The following is a 19,655-nucleotide window of genomic DNA, read 5'->3' on the forward strand; positions in this document are numbered from 1 at the left end:
ATACATTAATAAAAAAGAATAGCATTCTAGAAAGGAACAAGCAGGATGTTTATATCATGCGAAAATTTGTATGGAAAGAATATTCCATTAGTCAAGCTTTGCACACTTTTACATAATTAACTTTAATAACTATTTCAATATAAAAGAAATTTTAAAATTTCCTACTATTCATATAAACATGCAAATAATTGACAGGCCAATTATTTCTTCAATTTCTGGGGGATACCCCCCATATACACAGAAGCTCCCCCCGGGGACTTACAACTTGCCTAGAACTAAATAGAGTTATCTTAGACACATACAGGTTAAGTGATTTAGCTAGGATCACACAACTAATAAGTATTTAAAGGAGAGACTGAAATCCATGATTTCCTGACTGCAAGCCCAGAGAGCTACCCACTTGAACTTGTTAGCTAGTCTGCTTGGTTGAAATTCAAAGGAGAAAGCTTGTCCTACTATGGTATACACTTAGAAAATCTGGCTTGTCCTTATCTCTTGTGATGCTCTATTGAATTGTTAGTTAGCTTTATTATTAAACAATTTGTAGAGAAATAAATTATTGTTATTTAAGTAAAGTTGCCTCTTTGTCTATGGCTTATATTGACTTAGAAATAATTTATTTCCCTAAAAATTGTTTAAAAAATAAAGCTAACCTGTGGTATATGAGGGTGATGGAATATTATTGTGCTATAAGAAATGACAAGCAGGGTGATTTCTGAAAGGCCTGGAAAGACTTGTATGAACTGATGTATAGTGAAATGAGCAGAACCAGGAGAGCACTGTGCACAGAGACAGCAACCTTTTTAAATCATAAGAGTATTTTATTATTTATTATTTTCTAGTTACATGTAGACATAGTTTTCAATATTTGTTTTTATAAGATTTCTAGCTTTGAATTTTTCTCCATCCCTCCCCTCTCTCTCCCCTCCCCAAGACAGCAAGCAATCTGATATAGGTTATGTATATACAACCACATTAAACATATTTCTGCATTAGTCATGCTGTAGAAGAAGAATCAGAGCAAAAGGGAAAAACAAAAAAAGTAGAAATAGTATGATTCAATCTACATCAAGATTCCACAGTTCTTTTTTTTCTGGATTTGGAGAGCATTTTCCATCATGAGTCCTTTGGAACTATCTTGGACCATTGTACTGCTGAGAAGAGTCAAGTCTACCACAGTTGATCAACACACAATGTTGTTGATACTGTGTACAATTTTCTCCTGGTTCTGCTCATCTCACTCATCATCAGTTCATGCAAGTCCTTCCAGGTTTCTCTGAACTCCTCCTGATCATCATTTCTTACAGCACAATAGTATTACATTCATATACCACAACTTGTTCAGCCATCTGCTAATCGATGGGCATCCCCTCAATTTCCAATTCCTTGCCACCACAAGAAAGAGCAGCTATAAATATTTTTGTACATGTGGGTCCTTTTCCCTTTTTTATGATCTCTTTGGGAAAAAGACCTAATAGTGGCATTGCTGGGTCAAAGGGTATGCACAGCTTTATAGTCCTTTGGGCATAATTCCAAACTGCTCTCCAGAATGGTTGGATCTACCAACAATGCCTTAGTACTTCTCCAACATTTATTATTTTCTCTTTTTGTCATATCAGCCAATCTGATAGATGTCAGGTGATACCTCAGAGTTGTTTTAATTTGCATTTCTCTAATCAATAGTGATTTAGAGCATTTTTTCATATGGCAGTAGATAACTTTGATTTCTTCATCAGAAAACTGTCTGTTCATATCCTTTGACCATTTCTCATTGGGGAATGACTTGGATTCTTATAAATTTGATTTAGGTCCCCATATATTTTAGAAATGAGGCCCTTATCAGAAGTACTGGCTATAAAAATTGTTTCTCAGCTTTCTGTCTCCCTTGTAATTTTGAATGCATTGCTTCTGTTTGTACAAAACTTTTTAATTTAATGTAATTAAAACCTTCCATTTTACATTTCATAATATTCTCCATCTCTTGTTTGGTCATAAACTGTTCTCCTTCCCAAAGATCTGAGAGGTAAACTATTACTTCCTCTCCTAATTTACCTATGGTATCACCTCATGTCTAAATCATGTACCCATTTTGACCTAGTTTCTGCCATACTCTCTTCCAGTTTTCCCAGCAGTTTTTGTCAAATACTAAGTTCCTATCCCAGAAGCTAGAGTCTTTGGGTTTATGATTTTGGTTAGTTTTCTCATTGATGTGGTTGATTATGTTGATAATTTTCCTAATGTTGAACCAGCCCTGCATTCTTGGTATAAATCCCACCCGGTCATAGTGTATTATCCTGGTGATCCCTTAGACAATAATATTTTTGAGGAAGAACTGTGAATGACGACTATTCTTAGCAATACAATGATCCAAGACAATCCCAAAAAACTAATAATGAAGCATACTATCCACCTCCAAAGAAAGAACAAATATTGATTGAATATACACTGAAGAATGCTGTTTTTCATTCTTTCATTTTTTCTCTTTTATTCGTTTTCATATACAAAGTGACTAATCTGGTGATGTTTTACATAATTGCACATGTATAACATATATCTGATTGTTCATCACCTCAGGGAGGGGGGAAGGGAGGGAGGGAAGGAGGAATAGATTTTGGAACTCAAAACATTAAATAAAAATGTTTATTATTAAAAAAATAAATAAAGCTAACTAACAATTCATTAGAGCATCAAAAGAGATAAGGACAAACCAGATTTTCTAAATTTATACCATGGCAGGACAGACTTTCTCCTTTTAAATTCAACCAAGAAGACTAGCTAACAATTTCAAGTCTGTTGCATTGGTAGCTTTAAAGTATCAAACCTGGCTTCCTTTCACCAATTCAAGAATTATTAATTTTAACCAAGAGCATTTACAATTTATAGGAATGCTTAAGTGATAGTGAAATGCTACAAGCTAATCTAAGTGACTATGTTCTTCAACTGTGACATTTCCCTTTTCTAAGCAGCATAAAATTTTCTACCTTCTGAATATTAGGAGTAAACATTATTTTATACTATTCTACAAATCTGACCCTTTGGACCAACCTGATTATTTTTGCTGAAATTTTCTCCCTGCCTGACACAATTCATTCACCTTGTTAAATTAACCCACATTCATTTCAATTATCCATCCTCATTACTTTTAAATGTCAGTTCTTCACAACTTCTCCAGTTAAGAATCTCAAATTATTCCTTTTTAAATGGAACCAAGCATTTCCATAGCATATAGCATTAAGTATTAGATCTTTTGGGGGGGTGGCTATAATTAGCAGTGGTTATTTGCAAGGCCCACCAAGCCTGCAAGTTGTTGTTGTTTGAGGGATGCTACAAGGTCCAGACTGCCAAAATATCTCTCCCACACTGCTCAGTCCAGCCCCTGTGCCTTCAATTCCCATTGTTGTCATTCATTTGGATTAAGGTATTGCACCTAAAAAACTCTTTTTAAAATATACCTAACATGCATAAATAATGAATTTTTTTTGGACATGGCCAATTTAGGAATTTTTTTTACTTAATGATACATGTTTGTTTGAAAGGCTTTATGTTTTCCCCCCAGGGGGTGCAAGGAGAAGGGAGAAAAAAAATAAAATGCTGTTAATTGAAAAATAAGTAAATTTAAAATCTATCTGAGAAAGGTAATATGGTTAATATAAGACTGTAAATCATCAATGTAGAGCTAGAATGGATTTTGGAGGCATTGAGACCAACCCCTTCATCTATAAAGATGAGGAAAATGAGGGACAAAGAGATGAAGAGACATGTCTACACTCACCCAACTCATAATTCCCTGAGGTGGGATTTGAAAGCAACTCTCTTGAACTCCATATCCAGCACTGCTGGTCAAAAGAGATAGCAAAGATTTGTGATAGGCAGTTTCTAGATAAAGAAATCAAAGCTATCTATAGGCATATGGAGAAATGCTCTAAATCACTTTTGATTAGGGAAATATAAATTAAAGCAACTCTGAGGTACCACCTCACTCCTATCAGATTAGCTAATGTAACAAAAAAGGAAAATTATAGATGTTGGAGAGGATGTGGGAAAATTGGAACACTAATGCACTGTTGGTGGAGTTGTTAACTTATCCAACCATTCTGGAGAACCATTTGGAACTATGCCCAAAAGACAGCCAAAGCGTAGATACATTTTGATACAGCAATAGCACTACTAGGTCTGTGTCCCAAAGATATAAAAAAATGGGGAAAGGAGCTACATGTGCAAAAAGATTTATAGCAGCCCTTTTCATGGTGGTAAAATAGTGGAAATTGAGGGGATGCCCATTAATTAGGGAATGACTGAATAAGCAGTGGTATTTGAATGTAATGTAATACTATTGTGCAATAAGAAATAAGGAGCAGACAAATTTCATAAAATCCTCAAAAGATTTCCATGAACTAATGCAAAGTAAAATGAGTGGAACCAGTAAAACATCGTACAGCAACATTGTGTGATGATCAACCATGAATAACTCAGCTCTTCTCAGCAGCACAATGATCCAAAACAATTACAAAAGACTCATGAAGGAAAATGCTATCCACATCCAGATAAAGAACTCATGGACTCTAAATACAGATCAAGGCATACTTTTTTCACTTACTTTCTTCCTTTTTGCATGTTTTTCCCTTTTGATCTATTTCTTCTTTCACAACTCTAATATGGAAGTATATTTTATATGATAGCACATGTATAACCTATATCAAATTGCCTACCCAATTTAGGAAGAGGGGAGGGGAGGGAAGGAGGGAGAAACAAAGAAAGAGGGGTCTGAAAAGGTTTCCTTACTCTAATTTGGGGGCTGATTGATTCTACAAGATACTTAAGGCCCCATTGGCGCTTTTCTCTATGGCTAGCAAATCCCAGCCTCTTACTCCCCTAAACTCTGCCATTCAGAACCACTATTCCCATAAGGTCAAAATACATTTCCCTGCTACTTCCTCCCGTTTTTTCACTTATATCAAATTCATCTCTACAACTTCTCAGGACTTATCTGCTTCAACTTACCCCTTCCAGCTGTCCTGTGGCTGTCTTTCCCTTGCTTTGCATATTCTCCTGCACATCGAAATCCCTTACTAAATGTTTGTTGCATTGGATTGAATGGGCCTTTTGGAACTTCTGTTCTATTGGTAACAAATCTTTGCACTCCCACAATGGTACAGTAGGAAAGCATTGACTCTGATGTCAGAAGATTTGGATTTAATTTCTGAGTCTGATGATTTCTACTTCTGTGGCCTTAAGCAAGTCACTTAACCTCCTTGAACTTCAGATACTTTGTAAAATGAAGGCCTCTGAAGTCCTTTCCAACTCCAAATCTTTGAACCTATGATCACCAACCACTAAATGACACCGGGATTCCTCCTGAAGATATGTTACTATTATAGATTTAGAACTGAAACTTAGAGATCTATATCCTCATTTTTCAAATGAAGACCTGAGGCCCAGAGAGGTTAATTAACCTGCCCAAGGTCACATAGGTTAAAAATTATAATCAACCAATAAGCATTTATTAAATACCTACTATGTGCTACTAAGTATCTATATTATCTAGGGAAACAAACATAAACAATTCTTATTCCCAGGGAATTTGTATTCCAACAGAAGAGACAAGTCATAAATATATAAATATGCTGTATACAGAATAGATACAAGCTAGTTAGTAGCTATTAGGAGATTGGAGAAGGCCTCCTATAGAAGGGGGGACCTTGAGCTGAATCTTGAAGGAAAAGAGTTTCAATGAGGCAGCAGAGAGGAAGCAGCACGTAGGCATGGGAGACAAATCAATGAGAAGAAAGAGACAGAAGATGGGAGTGCCCTGTGTGAATCACAGAGAGGTCGTTTTGGCTAAACTGCAGAAAATGGGAAGTGGGGTGATAACTAACAAGGCTGGAAAGATAGTGTGGGGAAACTTGATTTCATTGTTTGAATTTAGACCCACATGGCTGAGAAACCAGACCTATTGCTTATCAGATAATATAACCTAGGTTATGTGAACATGGGCTCTATAACAACTGTACTAACTGATTAAATATATGAGAGCTTCCCTTTTTCGTTGGAGAACCAGACAATGGAGGGAACCAGACAATGGCCAATCAGGAGTCCTCTTGAAACTCAGGGCTGTTTGACATACCAGTGATTCTTTGAGAAATAAACTTTAGCTAGTGATGGAGGAGACTAAAATGGTTAACAGATAATGTATCACCAGCAGCTAAAAAAGGGTTAACAGATAACCTAAGACTTGATCAATAGTATCTAAAAGAGTTAACAGAGAAACTAAGACCTGAGTAACCAGAGGGTTACTATCAACCAACACTATTGACAGAAGCTTAGGGAAGGTAACCAGGGACCATTAACCATTAATAGCCATTAGTATTCCTAGATAACAGAAACAGAAATTGTACCTTGAAACCTGATCTTAAAGTAAAGAGATAACATAAACAAAGAGACCTTTGGTGTCTGACAAGTTTAAACATGTATTTATGAACATGCACAGAAAGACCAAATGTGTTCTTAGGTCACTTTATAATATTTAAACCCCAAAAACACACTCCTAGGGGGAAAGGTACCCACCTTGGAGGATATCTTGGGACCCCAGGAAGTCCAAAATATGATGTGAACCTCCCACAAGGAGGAAATGAGGATAATGAGGAGATAACCTACTTTTCTCACTGTAAATATAACCATTTTCCCTCTCCCTATCTCCTTTGAATGCTTCTCCCTGTGGCCACCAGTCTTCTAATAAACCTTGGGAAACTGAGTCACTGAGTCTTGTAATTCTTTGGGATACTTCACGACCAATTTGATCAATTAAATCCATCCCTACATCACTTGGAGATGCCTGCAAATGCTGAAACCAGTCTTCACCAACTCAGAGAGAAAAGCAAACACCTTGCTTCCTGACTTGTCTAAGGGCAGCAATTCTCCTGCTTTCTGATTTATTGTGTTTACAAATATTTTCTCCCTAAACCCCTACTTCCCACCCGACTTCCCAATTTATTTTTCCTTAACCCCCACTTAGTCAAAAATACCTCAAAAAGTCCTAAATATCTCAAATATGTATAAATACCTCACCCTTTCCCCACTCCTTGAGGCACTGAGAACTCTCTCTCTCTCCCTCTCTCTCTCTCTCTCTCTCTCTCTCTCTCTCTCTCTCTCTCTCTCTCTCTCTCTCTCTCTCTCTCTCTCTCTCTCTCTCCCTCTCCCTCTCCCTCTCCCTCTCCCTCCCTCCCTCTCTCTGTCCCTCCCTCTCTCTCTCTGTCCCTCTCTCTCCCCCAGCTTGCAAGCTTCTTCTTAGGCAATAAATGCTGTTATAATCTTTGTAAACTGTGATTGGACTGGCTCATTCTAGGTCTCCCTTTTGGACCTGGGGTTTCTTCTGTCTTGGCACTTCACAGAGGTATTTATTTTAACAATTATACTGACCAGAAACCCAGTTCGACCTAAAGGTTGATGTAGGGAATGTCAGGAGTTTTCTCTTTGTAGATCTCAAACAACTCATGTATCTTTTCCAGAAACAATCTCAGTGCTGACCAATTGGCTACTATTCTCTTGTTCCTTTGTTGGAATCCCACAGAATGTGTAATTTATAGACACTGGGAGGAGTGGTTCACTTCCTCAGGGAAGGATTCCTTGATTTACTATCATCCTCCCTGATTCCCTGCCATGAAAGTAATCTCTCCCAATATAAATTTCCTTAAAGTGCTTTGCCTTGATCTCTTCTTTGTCTGTCTTTTATCATGCTTACCTAAATATAATTTCTGGTTCCTTTTTTTTCTGTAGGGGGTGATGGGGGTTAAGTGACTTGCCCAGGGTCACACAGCTAGTAAGTGTCAAGTGTCTGAGACCACATTTGAACTCAGGTCCTCTGAATCCAGGCTGATGCTTTATCCACTGGGCCACCTAGCTGCCCCCTGGTTCTCTCTTAACCCTCCATTAGATTATAAGGTCTTCGAGGGTGAGGAGTATGGTTTTTTTTTCCATTGTTGTATTCCCAGAGTCCAGTACCATGACCTATACCTTGTAGACACAAAAATGTCTCTTGAACTGAATTTCCCTTGAATTACATATAATAAAACATGAAATATGAACCAAAGGGGAATAACAGAGCACCTAAGTTCAAGGTCTGTTTCTGGTACTTATTTGCTGAGTGATTACGGGCAAGTCAATGAACAGGCCCTCAGACAATTCCTTGAGGCTTATCTACAAAATTATAGGTAAATTGTAATTGTCTTCCTTTACCAATAAAATTAGAATCCCTCTATCCATTCCCATCATAATGCTTCTTAGGAATGAAGTATTTTACAAATAACAATCCTACCATTTGCTTCACTGTCTTCTTGTGGGTCTTCCATGCAGTAGACCTGGAAAGATTCAATGACATCCTCTTTCCTCACACTCCAATACACTGTAATCGTTGTGCTGGTGGCAGAATTGGGTTCCTGAGGTTCCAGTATGGGGGGCTGTGGTACTGGAATCAAAACAAAATTGGTTATTCCTAGTCTGAGAGCTATCAATCTTCTTTTCATAGTATGACATGTCAAAATGGATTCAATTTCCTGAAATATGAAGGCTTGAGCAGAGTATGCCGGGTAACTGGTGATTCACTAGAGTGAACCAATACGGTTTCAACAATCGCAGTGGAGACAAATGAGGCAATTTCAGGCCAAGTTGTTGATCTGTTTGCACTGTCTGCCAGGTGTTTGTGGGGAAATGGCTTACACATGGGTAAAAGATTGAAGGATAGCTGCTATATCAGCCATTTCAATTTTCTCTTTCCACAATGGCCATACCTACGGTAACTCAGAAAAAAGGAATTAAACTCTTGAAGCACAATTCATTCCTCCTTCACCTGAACTAGTTTTAAAGTACGTGATGCCAGCTTAAAACAGTTAATGGAATTTCTAGTTTTAATTACTACTATGTTTTTCTTATGTGTCTTATTAGAGAAGAAAGAGCTGCTAATTATGATTGCATGTTGAATATGAATAGCATTTTCAGCTGCACAAAGCAATTTGTTCAATTTACCTGAAAAACTTATGAAATTTAAATTTTTTTCTGTCATTCATTTGACGTAAAAATAATGAAGAAAGCAGATTTCGTGGGCAAAAAGTATGTTTTAAAATTTATTTAGTGGTTATTTCTTTTTGCCCTATGTTTACCCCGAAGGGAAACCTTCTGAAATTTTTGTAAAAATAGTGAATCCAGTCTCACACAATGGGTAAGTATGGATGGATTGCAACCTGGCACTGTTGGAGGGAGTAACCACTTTGATGAGATCATAGACACATCCAGAAGTATATTTAGCTGCCTTGTGAGAGCCAGTTGTTAAATTTTCACTGAGTACATTTAAACCTCAGAAATTGGTGATCATTACAAATCAGGGCTTGATTTATTGTTTTGTCGATTGTCTATACTTAAATTGTTCATAACGTAAATTAAACTTAGAAGTGTGTTGCATATATTTTCCCTCCAGGGAGCCTAGATGTTTAACATCTAACAACACATTCCTATATTTCTCTAAAACATTGCTTGAGCTCAGCAGGAGCACAGCAAAAGACTCTGGGAATGTAGTCATCACCAGACTAGAGGCCTGATGACTGCAGGCTAATAATGACAACAACAGCACCAGCAGCAACAGCAGCTGGCATTTATATTGTGCTTTAAGGATTGTAAAGTGTTTGATATCCATTATCTCATTCCAGCCTCACAAATCCCCTGAGAGTATATTTGAGTTTGGAGAAGACACTAAAATACAATTCAATCCAATTAATATTTCTACAAAGTCCTTATCCTATGCCCTCTGAGAGGGGGGAGATTACTGATGAGCTATGCCAGATCATCTCACAAACTTGGGAAGGGGGTGACCCAGATTTAACTTTAAACTCTTAGCTTTTTTAACATTTAACCTCTCAACCTCAGTTGTCTCATCTGTCAAATGGGGATAATAATAGCATCTACCAGACAAAGTTGTTTTTTTTTTTTTTAGGATCAAATGAAACAAACTATGTGAAGTACTTTGTAAACCTTACAGCTCTATATAAATGTTAGTTGGAATAAAGATGGTGTCCCCGGCGGAAAAGGAAGGGGTGGGGTGAGGGTAGGAGGAAGGGCAGATTTGGGAGGAAAGATTATGAATTTTATTTTGAACTTATTGGTTTCGAGATGCCTATGGAACATTCAGGTATCCTTCTATAGCCTTCAATATTTCTTTTGCTCCTTCTGCCCTTTCAATGTGTGGATTTATAAAGACCTGAGTTCAAATGAGGCCTCAGACACTTAACTAGCTGTGTGATCTTGGGCAAGTCATTCAGCCTGTTTGTTTCCATTTCCTCTTCTATAAAATGGGGATAATAATTGTACACATCTCCCAGGGTTACTATGAAGATCAAATGAGATGATATTTACAAGTGTTTGGCACAGTGTCTGGAACATAGTAGGTGCTGTCTAATTGCAAGCTGCTATTATTATTCATCTGAAAAATGAGGTCGTTGCTTAGATCTCCAAGATGACTCCTGCTGGCTATGATTCTCTTATTTTCTGACTTGTCCCAGAAATAATCTAAGACCACAGGATTCTGAGTACTATTTAGATGCCAATTTCTGTAATGGTTTCTTTTTGAAGTGAATCTTTAATAAACTACTGTCTTCTTGAAAGTAGCTATTTAGCCTAGAGAAGAATCTAATGTTAACTAAGATTCTCCTGGTTATCCAACAGGTACTTTCCTTTGATTGGGCACCAGCATATCATAGATCCAGCAGAAATCATATATCTGATCTAGTGGCCAAAATGGCCTGATCCATCATGCCCATATTATACCACCAGATATCCAGGGGCAGAGAATTGAGGTCATCTTTCCATTTCAACTTGGTGCCCCCTATAAAGTGAGCATGGATCACTTACTTATACCAGGGGTTCCATGCCAGAACACGTCTTCTAGAATTGAAATTTTAAATTACCCAGATGTTTCAAAATCTAAAACAGTTTGAGCAGTGGGTGGACAGTACATCTGGATGAAACATGGAAGTTTTTTCATTTTTATCCTGATTACTTCATTAAGACAGAACCACATTTTACCGGTTACTAAACTGAGATTTTTCCTACAGGGACAAAATTGGAAGAGGGGTAGGAGGAGGGGAAGAGGAAAGAAAGAACAATCTAAACAGCTCTCATCTGAACTGTTTGGGAGAACTGTCTCATATCATAGGATGAATTATTTTTAACAAGGAGGGCTGAGTGGTGTTTTAGCATGCAGTGAATGGAACTTTGTAGCTTCACTGAAACACGGCAGCTTTGAGAAATCCAAATAACATTCATTGTCTTGTTTGTCAAAATAGCATGTAAAAAATATTTTGAAGAGCCTGCAGGATGTTGCTGACAGCTGAGTGGGTGGCTGGCTGGCTGGCTACAGAAGATGATGCTGAGCTGTTAGTTCTTTAAACTAATCTGTTGTGTTTGGAGTGGGGAGGGAGTAGAGGGACACAGAGTGGGGGGGAAGGCTTGTAAGGGAAATCAGGTAGACAAATTTGAAAGTATTTTATTATTTTTCTCACTCTACCTGGCTGTTGACATGAAGCAAATAAGTTCTCGAAGTATGGGAGAAGAAGGGTCATTTTTAAAAAGAAAAGAGACAACTGGATGATCTTTATGCCAAATACTTTCTCCTGCCCCTTTCATATTAGAGCAAACCAGAAGACTCAAGAAGGAAATATAGTTCTTTTCTTTTCTTTTTTTTTCTTTTTTTTGACCAAGTCTCTCTATATCTCACCCTGACTGGAAGTATGGTAGATTGTCAGAGGCCTGATCCCACTGCTAATTACCACAGAATCTTTGACCTGCTCTGTTACCAACCTGGCCAGCTTGCTCCTTTGTAGACTGCCTAGTGAAGCCCTGCTCCCAGGGTCTCACTATAAATCAATGCCAAACTTAGTGTAAACACAATTAGTTTAACTTGGAATTCCCAAACTCAAATGATTCACCAGTCTCATCCTCCCCAGTATCAGGAATTATAGATGAATGCTACCAGGTCTATTTTTGAAATAATTAATAATAATATTGATATAGCATCTACTATTTGCCAAATATTGCACTGAGTGCTTTATTGATACTATTTCATTTTAATCCACACCATTATCCTGGAAGGTTATCCCCATTTTACAGATGGGGAAACTGAGGCAAACAGTTGTTAAGTGACTGGCCCAGGATCACATAGCCAATAAGTGTCTGAGGTCAAATTTGAACCCAGATCTTCCTAACTCCAGACTTGGTACTCTATTGTCTGAGCCCCCTAGCTGCCCCTTGAAATGGCATAGCATTACGTATTGCTATTTATTTCAGAACCTACCTATTTAATCTTAATAATAATAGCTAACATTTTTATGGGGCAGCTAGGGGGTGCAGTGGATAGAGTACCAGGTTTGGAGTCAGAAAGACCAGAGTTCAAATCTGGCCACAGACATTTACTAGCTGTGAGACCCTGCACTAGTCACTTAACCCAGTTTGCCTCAGTTTCCTGAACTGTAAAATGAGCTGGAGAAGGAAATAACAAATCACTCCAGTATCTTTACCAAGAAAACCCCAAATGGGGACACCAAGAGTCAAACACGACTGAAATGACTGAACAACAAAACCAGAACATTTATATAGCACTTACTATGTATCAGGCATTGTGCTAAGCATTTTACAATTATTATCTCATTTGATCCTCACAACAACCCTGGATGATCCTCACAACAACTGGATGATCTTTATGCCAAATACTTTCTCCTGCCCCTTTCATATTAGAGCAAACCAGAAGACTCAAGAAGGAAATATAGTTCTTTTCTTTTCTTTTTTTTTCTTTTTTTGACCAAGTCTCTCTATATCTCACCCTGACTGGAAGTATGGTAGATTGTCAGAGGCCTGATCCCACTGCTAATTACCACAGAATCTATTATTATCCCCATTTTACAGATGATGATACTGAGATAAATTGAGGTTAGATGACTTGCCCAGGGTCACAAAGCTATCTGAAGCCAGATTTGAACTCAGATCTTCCTGACACCAGGCTTGGTGCTCTCTCCACTGCACTATCTGCCTCTTGAAATGGCATGGTATTATTTATTGTGATTTCTTTCAGAACCTAACCATTTAATCTTGCAACCATGAATTTTGTTTTCTGAGCATTTGTGGTTTTACTTTTAATCTCTTCATACATTCCAAAAGCTCTGCAAAACTGTCCCTTTTTTTTTTTTGCGGGTCAATGGGGGTTAAGTGACTTGCCCAGGGTCACACAGCTAGTAAGTGTTAAGTGTCTGAGGCCGGATTTGAACTCAGGTACTCCTGAATCCAGGGCCTGTGCTTTATCCACTGCGTCACCTAGCTGCCCCCCAAAACTGTCCCTTTTTAATCCAAGTACCATGTCCATGTTCTTACCTGCCACATGTTTTAACATCTGGTCACTTCTCGTTGAACTGTCATCGTAATGCTCAAAAAGTGAAAATGCAGTAGGAATGTTTTCCAGGGAAGCTGTGTTCTCCATCGCAGAAAGCAGCCTGTCCGGGAGAAGACATTCCTGGGTAAGTGAGGGAATTGTGTTCACAAGGTAACAGAAAAATGAAATGGGAAATGAAGTTTTCTGCCCATAATGTGGATGCCTTAAGGAGTCCAGAAAGGCCAGAAAGGTCACAGACTCTAAATCTAAAAGTTTCTATTCAAAATCTATTTTATTTTAATTTTTAAATTTAATTTTATTTTTTGCAGGGCAATGAGGGTTAAATGACTTGCCCAAATCAAAATCTATTTTAACCAGAAGCTCACATATTTGAACTTACAGTTTTATGGTATTGACTATTTGAATCAAAATCCTTAAAATGGAAAGGATGCTGTCAAATAATTTGGTTTCAACATTTGTACCTTGTAAGTTCTGCAATCCATTATCAAAAATCCCTCCTGTGATTCCTATGGTTAATTAAACCTATTAGTTTCTTCTCTTTGAATATTATTTTCTAGAGCTTGGCTTCCCACTTCCCAAAGATGGTGAAGATTCTAATATAATCCTGTTAGAACCCTAAGAATCTTGGGGGCCTCCTTGCTATTTTTATCTCCTGTCATCAGGCCTCTTACATGGATTCTAGGGTCCTTAAATATGGAAATGTCTGAAAGAGATTTCCCTGTGGGCATGATTTGGCATTCAGGGCCTTGGGGGATGGGGTGGGAAAGGGAGGGGGCTGTTCAGAGGAAACAACCATAGAGCTCAAAGTGTGACCAGTCATCTGGAGGAGGTGAATGTAGGGTGGGGCTAGGGTGCTGTTGCCTGGCAGTCAGTCACAGTTTTACCTAAATCGCTCTTATATAAGTACTTTATGTCTTTCTGAATGCTAGTCAGTCATGCCTTGCCACCTTCACCATTAAATGTTGTCGTTGAGTTATTTCAGTGGTGTCTGCCTCTTTGTTGGTGTTTTCTTTTGGGGTTCTCTTAACAGAGATACTGGAGTAGTTTGCCATTTCCTTCTCCAGGTCATTTTATAGCTGAGGAAACTGAGGCCAAAAGAGTTAAGTGACTTGATCAGGGTCACACAGCTAGTGTCTGAGGGTAGATTTTAACTCAGGAAGAGAGCTCTTCCTGTTTTGTTTTGTTTCTCTATCCATTTTGCCTCCTAGCTGCCCTCACCATTAAACACACCAATTAAGTAAAGTTTCACCATTAATAAAACTAGAGAACTGAACTAAATGATCACTAAATTCTAGCTCTAACTTTCCCTAACACCAAGAATTTAGAATTGTCCCTTCCTTTGAAGCTCTAGCTGCCTATTCTTCCCAATCATGGGCCCTGGGTGGTTAACACAATTCCTTATGTTCTAGGGTTCTCTCAGGTTAACCTTTGGTATTATATTGATGAGCAGCTAGAGGGCACAGTGGAGAGAGTTCCTGAGTTCAAATTTGACCTCAGAGAGTTCCTAGCTGTGTGTGACCTTAGGCAAGTCACTTAAACCATGTTTGTCTCAGTTTCCTCATCTGTAAAACTAGCTGGAGAAGGAAATGGCAAACCACTCCAGCAACTTTTCCAAGAGAAACCCAAATAGGGTCACCAAGAGTCAGACACTATGGAAACAACTGAACAAATTATATTGACTGTAATTGATGAAATATAGTCATTGTCTTATCTTCCAAGGACTGAGCCCCACCCCCCACCTCGCAAAAAAAAAAAACAACTAAATTAAACCAAGGTCAAACTGATAATGAAGTTTGAATCAGTCATGGGAATCCCTCTCTCAAATCTAATATCTTCTTCAGAGAATGGACTAGGAAATCAAATCAAATGTATTTAAATGTCTAGTGTACTCAAGATAATCTTCTGGGAGCCATGAAATCTCTTTTCAACTTGTCTAGGGGGAAAGCTTCTAGAGAACCTGATTCTAAAGGGGAAGATAAGAAGACGAACTTGGAGTCAGAGGATCAAGGTTCAAATCCTACCCCTACCACTTACTACTTCATGCAAGTCAATGAGTCTGCCTCCTCTTCTATAAAATAAGGCTGGAGGAAATAACATCTAAGCCTCTCCCCCCACCTCCCCAGCCCCAAACCTAAGCTTTAATAAAATCCTGGTGATGTTTTCTTTATTACAATCCTCAAGCACCAAGTACAATACTCTGCATACAATGGGCTAGACCAAGAAATATCACTGTCTTAATGGTGCAGTTTTCACATACCTAAACATGACAACTAAAGATAGAGTCAATGTTTGCATTTTCCACTTTACCCTGATGCTATTACCTCCTCAGAACTGCCAGGACATAGAAGCGCAAGGGCTCATCTTTATTTATAAGTAGTACATAGAATGATTTGGACGACCATCTTTTACATGACTTCAACTCAGAGGAATAAAATTAGAAATAGATGCATGCCCTGAACGGAGCAGCATTTTCTAAGCAAATGTGTTTTTCAAGATATGCAAATTTTGAGTCTGAATAACTTGACAGCAGCCTTGTAGCTTAAGGATTTTTTTTTAATGTAGGAAAAATCATTTAATATACAAGAAGCAAACTTCCTTTGGAGGCAGCTGGGAAGGAGGGAGGAAGGGAGGGAGGGAGAGAGAGAGAGAGAGAGAGAGAGAGAGAGAGAGAGAGAGAGGGAGAGGAGAGGGAGAGGGAGAGGGAGAGGGAGAGGGAGAGGGAGAGGGAGAGGGAGAGGGAGAGGGAGAGGGAGAGGGAGAGGGAGAGGGAGAGGGAGAGGGAGAGGGAGAGGGAGAGGGAGAGGGAGAGGGAGAGGGAGAGGGAGAGGGAGAGGGAGAGGGAGAGGGAGAGGGAGAGGGAGAGGGAGAGGGAGAGGGAGAGGGAGAGGGAGAGGGAGAGGGAGAGGGAGAGGGAGAGGGAGAGGGAGAGGGAGAGGGAGAGGGAGAGGGAGAGGGAGAGGAGAGAGAGAGAGAGAGAGAGAGAGAGAGAGAGAGAGAGAGAGAGAGAGAGAGAACGAGAAGGTGAAAAGCACTGGAGTTAATTAGCACTTATTACTAAAGAGAATGGCATTAACTTAGAGCCAGAGGAAGTTCTGAGGACATGAAAGTGTTCTTTTTTACAAAGCAATCAGGCTTCATCGCTTTCTTGGCAATGTTGGGTTCTTTTTTTTTTTAAGTGCTCTATTTAATTGCTACATCTTTTTACCAAATTCCAGAATTTTTCTCTTTTTAGAGAAATAGGCCCTCCCAGGTCTGTTCTTTCGTTCACAGACATGCATATTTTCTGAGTCCAATTCAACTGTCAGTGGAACAATCAAATTAAAACCACTAAAATGGCACACAGGTAAGCCAAGTTTAAGCATAAAGACAAATTAGCTAATTACACTTGGTAGTATGTGAAGCGTTGTTCGCAAATTAGTGTGCTGATTTTTAGAAGCACCAAAACTTTATGTCAAATTTTTAAAGTGTTAAAGAAGTTTATCCAATTAACACACACACACACAACTCAAATAAGGACCTTGGTGTTTTATCAATGTCATTTGCAATATACAAGCAAAAAATTCCATGTAAGTAAGCAATTTGTGTAAATTGATTTGGTCCTCAAAGGACTGAAGATAAATATCATAGAGGGAAATGGAGAAATACATGATGAATCTGAGGAAACCATGATATATCTAACCTATGAGGAACTTCAGTGATGGATGGGAACAAAGGATGTCCTCAAGGAACTATATGATTAAAAAAAAAAATGGACTGGTCACGTAGGGAGAGCAAGGGATGATGGGTAGACAGCCTGAGTGCTCCACTGATCTTTACTCTGTCCATAGAAAACATAGAAGGCTTTCAGCACATTGGGCAGATCCTTTCTGTAGAAAATATGGCACAATATAACAAATATCATTCAGGAGACAGGTGTGCATGGATACACACCTGCATCACTAGAGAAAACATCAAATTGATGGGATTGGGCATCCATCTGAATATTGAGTAACTGTAAGTCATCTTACTGCTTGACAAAAAATGAATGGCTTATTTTAAGAGGCACTCATTTTGAGGAGGAATATAGACCCTGTTAATTGGAATTCACTAAAAGCACAGAATTTGGGGCTGGAAATAGAGGATGAGATGTATGAAATCTCTTAAAAGTAACCCAAAATCTTGTAGTATGAAGGTAATAAGAATCTGTTACTTCTCTTTACAAAATATATTTTTAATAGTAAGCTGCTTCAAAAATTAAATAGTTAAGTTTAAAACTGATGAAACATCTAATTCTTTCAAGAAAATATCACACTGTGATGTTTTTTTCTTTCTGATTAAATTGGAGCTCCAATTTGTATTTATTTTTTCCATATCATAACACATCACAGATAATTTTCTTGTTTTCCCTTTAAATCAAAATTTGATCTGCATGCAATCTCAAGTAACAAATTATTTTAACTGGAGAAAAAATATGGTTCAGTGAATGGAAAAAATTTCATATCTTAGAGTTTCCTGAAGTTTCTATTTTGTTGTCATTCAGTCATTTTTTTTAGTCATTTCCAAGTCTTCATGACCCCATTTGGGATTTTCTTGACAAAGAAACTATAGTAGCTTGCCATTTCCTTCACCAACTCATTTTACAGATGAGGAAATTGAGGCAAACAGAGTTAAGTGACTTGCTAGGGTCACAAAGCTACTAAGTGTTTGAGGCTGGATTTGAACTCACGAATATGAGTCCTGACTTCAGGCCCATAACTACAACCACTGCACCACCTAGTTGCTCAGAGGTAGCTAGGAAGCCTCTATCCCTATTGCTATTTCAGGCCTTAAGTGGAGCAAAGATTAAAGGACATCACTAGAGAATGAGGCAGTTTGGGGTGAGTCTGTAAAGACTCTCAAGACAAGTTTCTAACCATTCTTAGAATGATCCTGTCTCCAAATGATAATCAAGGCAGCTAGGTGGTTCAATGGCTAGAGTGCTGGACCTGGAGTCAGGAAGACCTGAGTCCAAATCTGGTCTCAGACACTCATTAGCTGTGTGGCCCTGGGCAAGTCACTTCACCTTTGTCTGCCTCAGTTTCCCCATCTATAAAATGGGAGAAATGATAGCACCTATCTGCTAGAGGTATTGTGAGAATTAAATAAGATAATATTTATAAAGCACTTTGCAAACCTGAAAGTATTATATAAATGTCAACTATTACTATGGGTCTGATTTTCTGTGTACACACAATTTATATCAATTTCACTACGTCTTATGCCTGTAGAATAAATGAAATATGTCACTTAGATTTTAAAATAAACAACCAAAAAATCCCAAAGGAAGTTTTGCTTTGGGTAGTTTGAGGTAAGGACATTAAAAACATCACTATCTTCTGAAAGAAAAACTCCTATATTGAGATTCTTTGGTTTATGAAAATCATTCAAGGAACATAGTAATGTTTCTTTCAAATATTAATATTTTTTTTTAGTGAGGCAATTGGGGTTAAGTGACTTGCCTAGGGTCACACAGCTAGTAAGTTGTTAAGTGTCTGAGGCCGGATGTGAACTCAGGTATTCCTGGCTCAAGGGCCGGTGCTCTATCCACTGCGCCATCTAGCTGCCCCTCAAATATTAATATTTAACTAATAATTTTAAGGGGTCAGCTAGGTGGTACAGTAGATAGAGTGCTGGCCCTGGAGTCAGTAGAACCTGAGTTCAAATCCAGCCTCAGACACTTACTAGCTGTGTGTCCCTGGGCAAGTCACTTTACCCCGTTTGCCTCAGTTTCCTCATCTGTAAAATGAACTGGAGAAGGAAATGTCAAACTACTCCAGCATCTTTGCCAAGAAAATCTCAAATGGGTTCACAAAGAGTCAGGAAGAACTAAAAAACAACTGAACAAAAATAAAAATGATTCTAAGTACCTTCAAAATTATTTTTGTGTACTAACAGGAAATGTCTGTTTAGAACAGGTTTGCACGTAAAGAGTGCTTTGAAAGGCAGCAGGTGAAAATACTCCATTATAAGGGGGCGGCTAGGTGGCGCAGTGGATAAAGCACCGGCCCTGGATTCAGGAGTACCTGAGTTCAAATCTGACCTCAGACACTTGACATTTACTAGCTGTGTGACCCTGGCCAAGTCACTTAACCCCCATTGCCCCGTGCAAAAAAAAAAAAATACTCCATTATGGGGCAGCTAGGTGGTGCAGTGGATAAAGCACTGGCCCTGAATTCAGGAGTACCTGAGTTCAAATCTGGCCTCAGACACTTGA

The 19,655-nt window shown here is 38.5% G+C and overlaps 1 protein-coding gene across 1 annotated transcript in view; it reads right to left on the reverse strand.

The window, feature by feature from the left end:
- The window catches only part of CMYA5 (cardiomyopathy associated 5), a 127,833-nt gene that overhangs the window by 42,990 nt on the left and 65,188 nt on the right, over positions 1–19,655 (reverse strand). The window contains exons 6-7 of the mRNA XM_044004239.1: positions 13,405–13,523; positions 8,312–8,461 (exon numbers count right to left, since the gene is read on the reverse strand). Coding sequence (XP_043860174.1) covers positions 8,312–8,461; positions 13,405–13,523 — 269 coding nt within the window. The remainder of the gene's footprint in view (positions 1–8,311; positions 8,462–13,404; positions 13,524–19,655) is intronic.

Source organism: Dromiciops gliroides, chromosome 1 (assembly GCF_019393635.1).
Source record: "Dromiciops gliroides isolate mDroGli1 chromosome 1, mDroGli1.pri, whole genome shotgun sequence".
NCBI classification, from domain to species: Eukaryota; Metazoa; Chordata; class Mammalia; order Microbiotheria; family Microbiotheriidae; genus Dromiciops; species Dromiciops gliroides.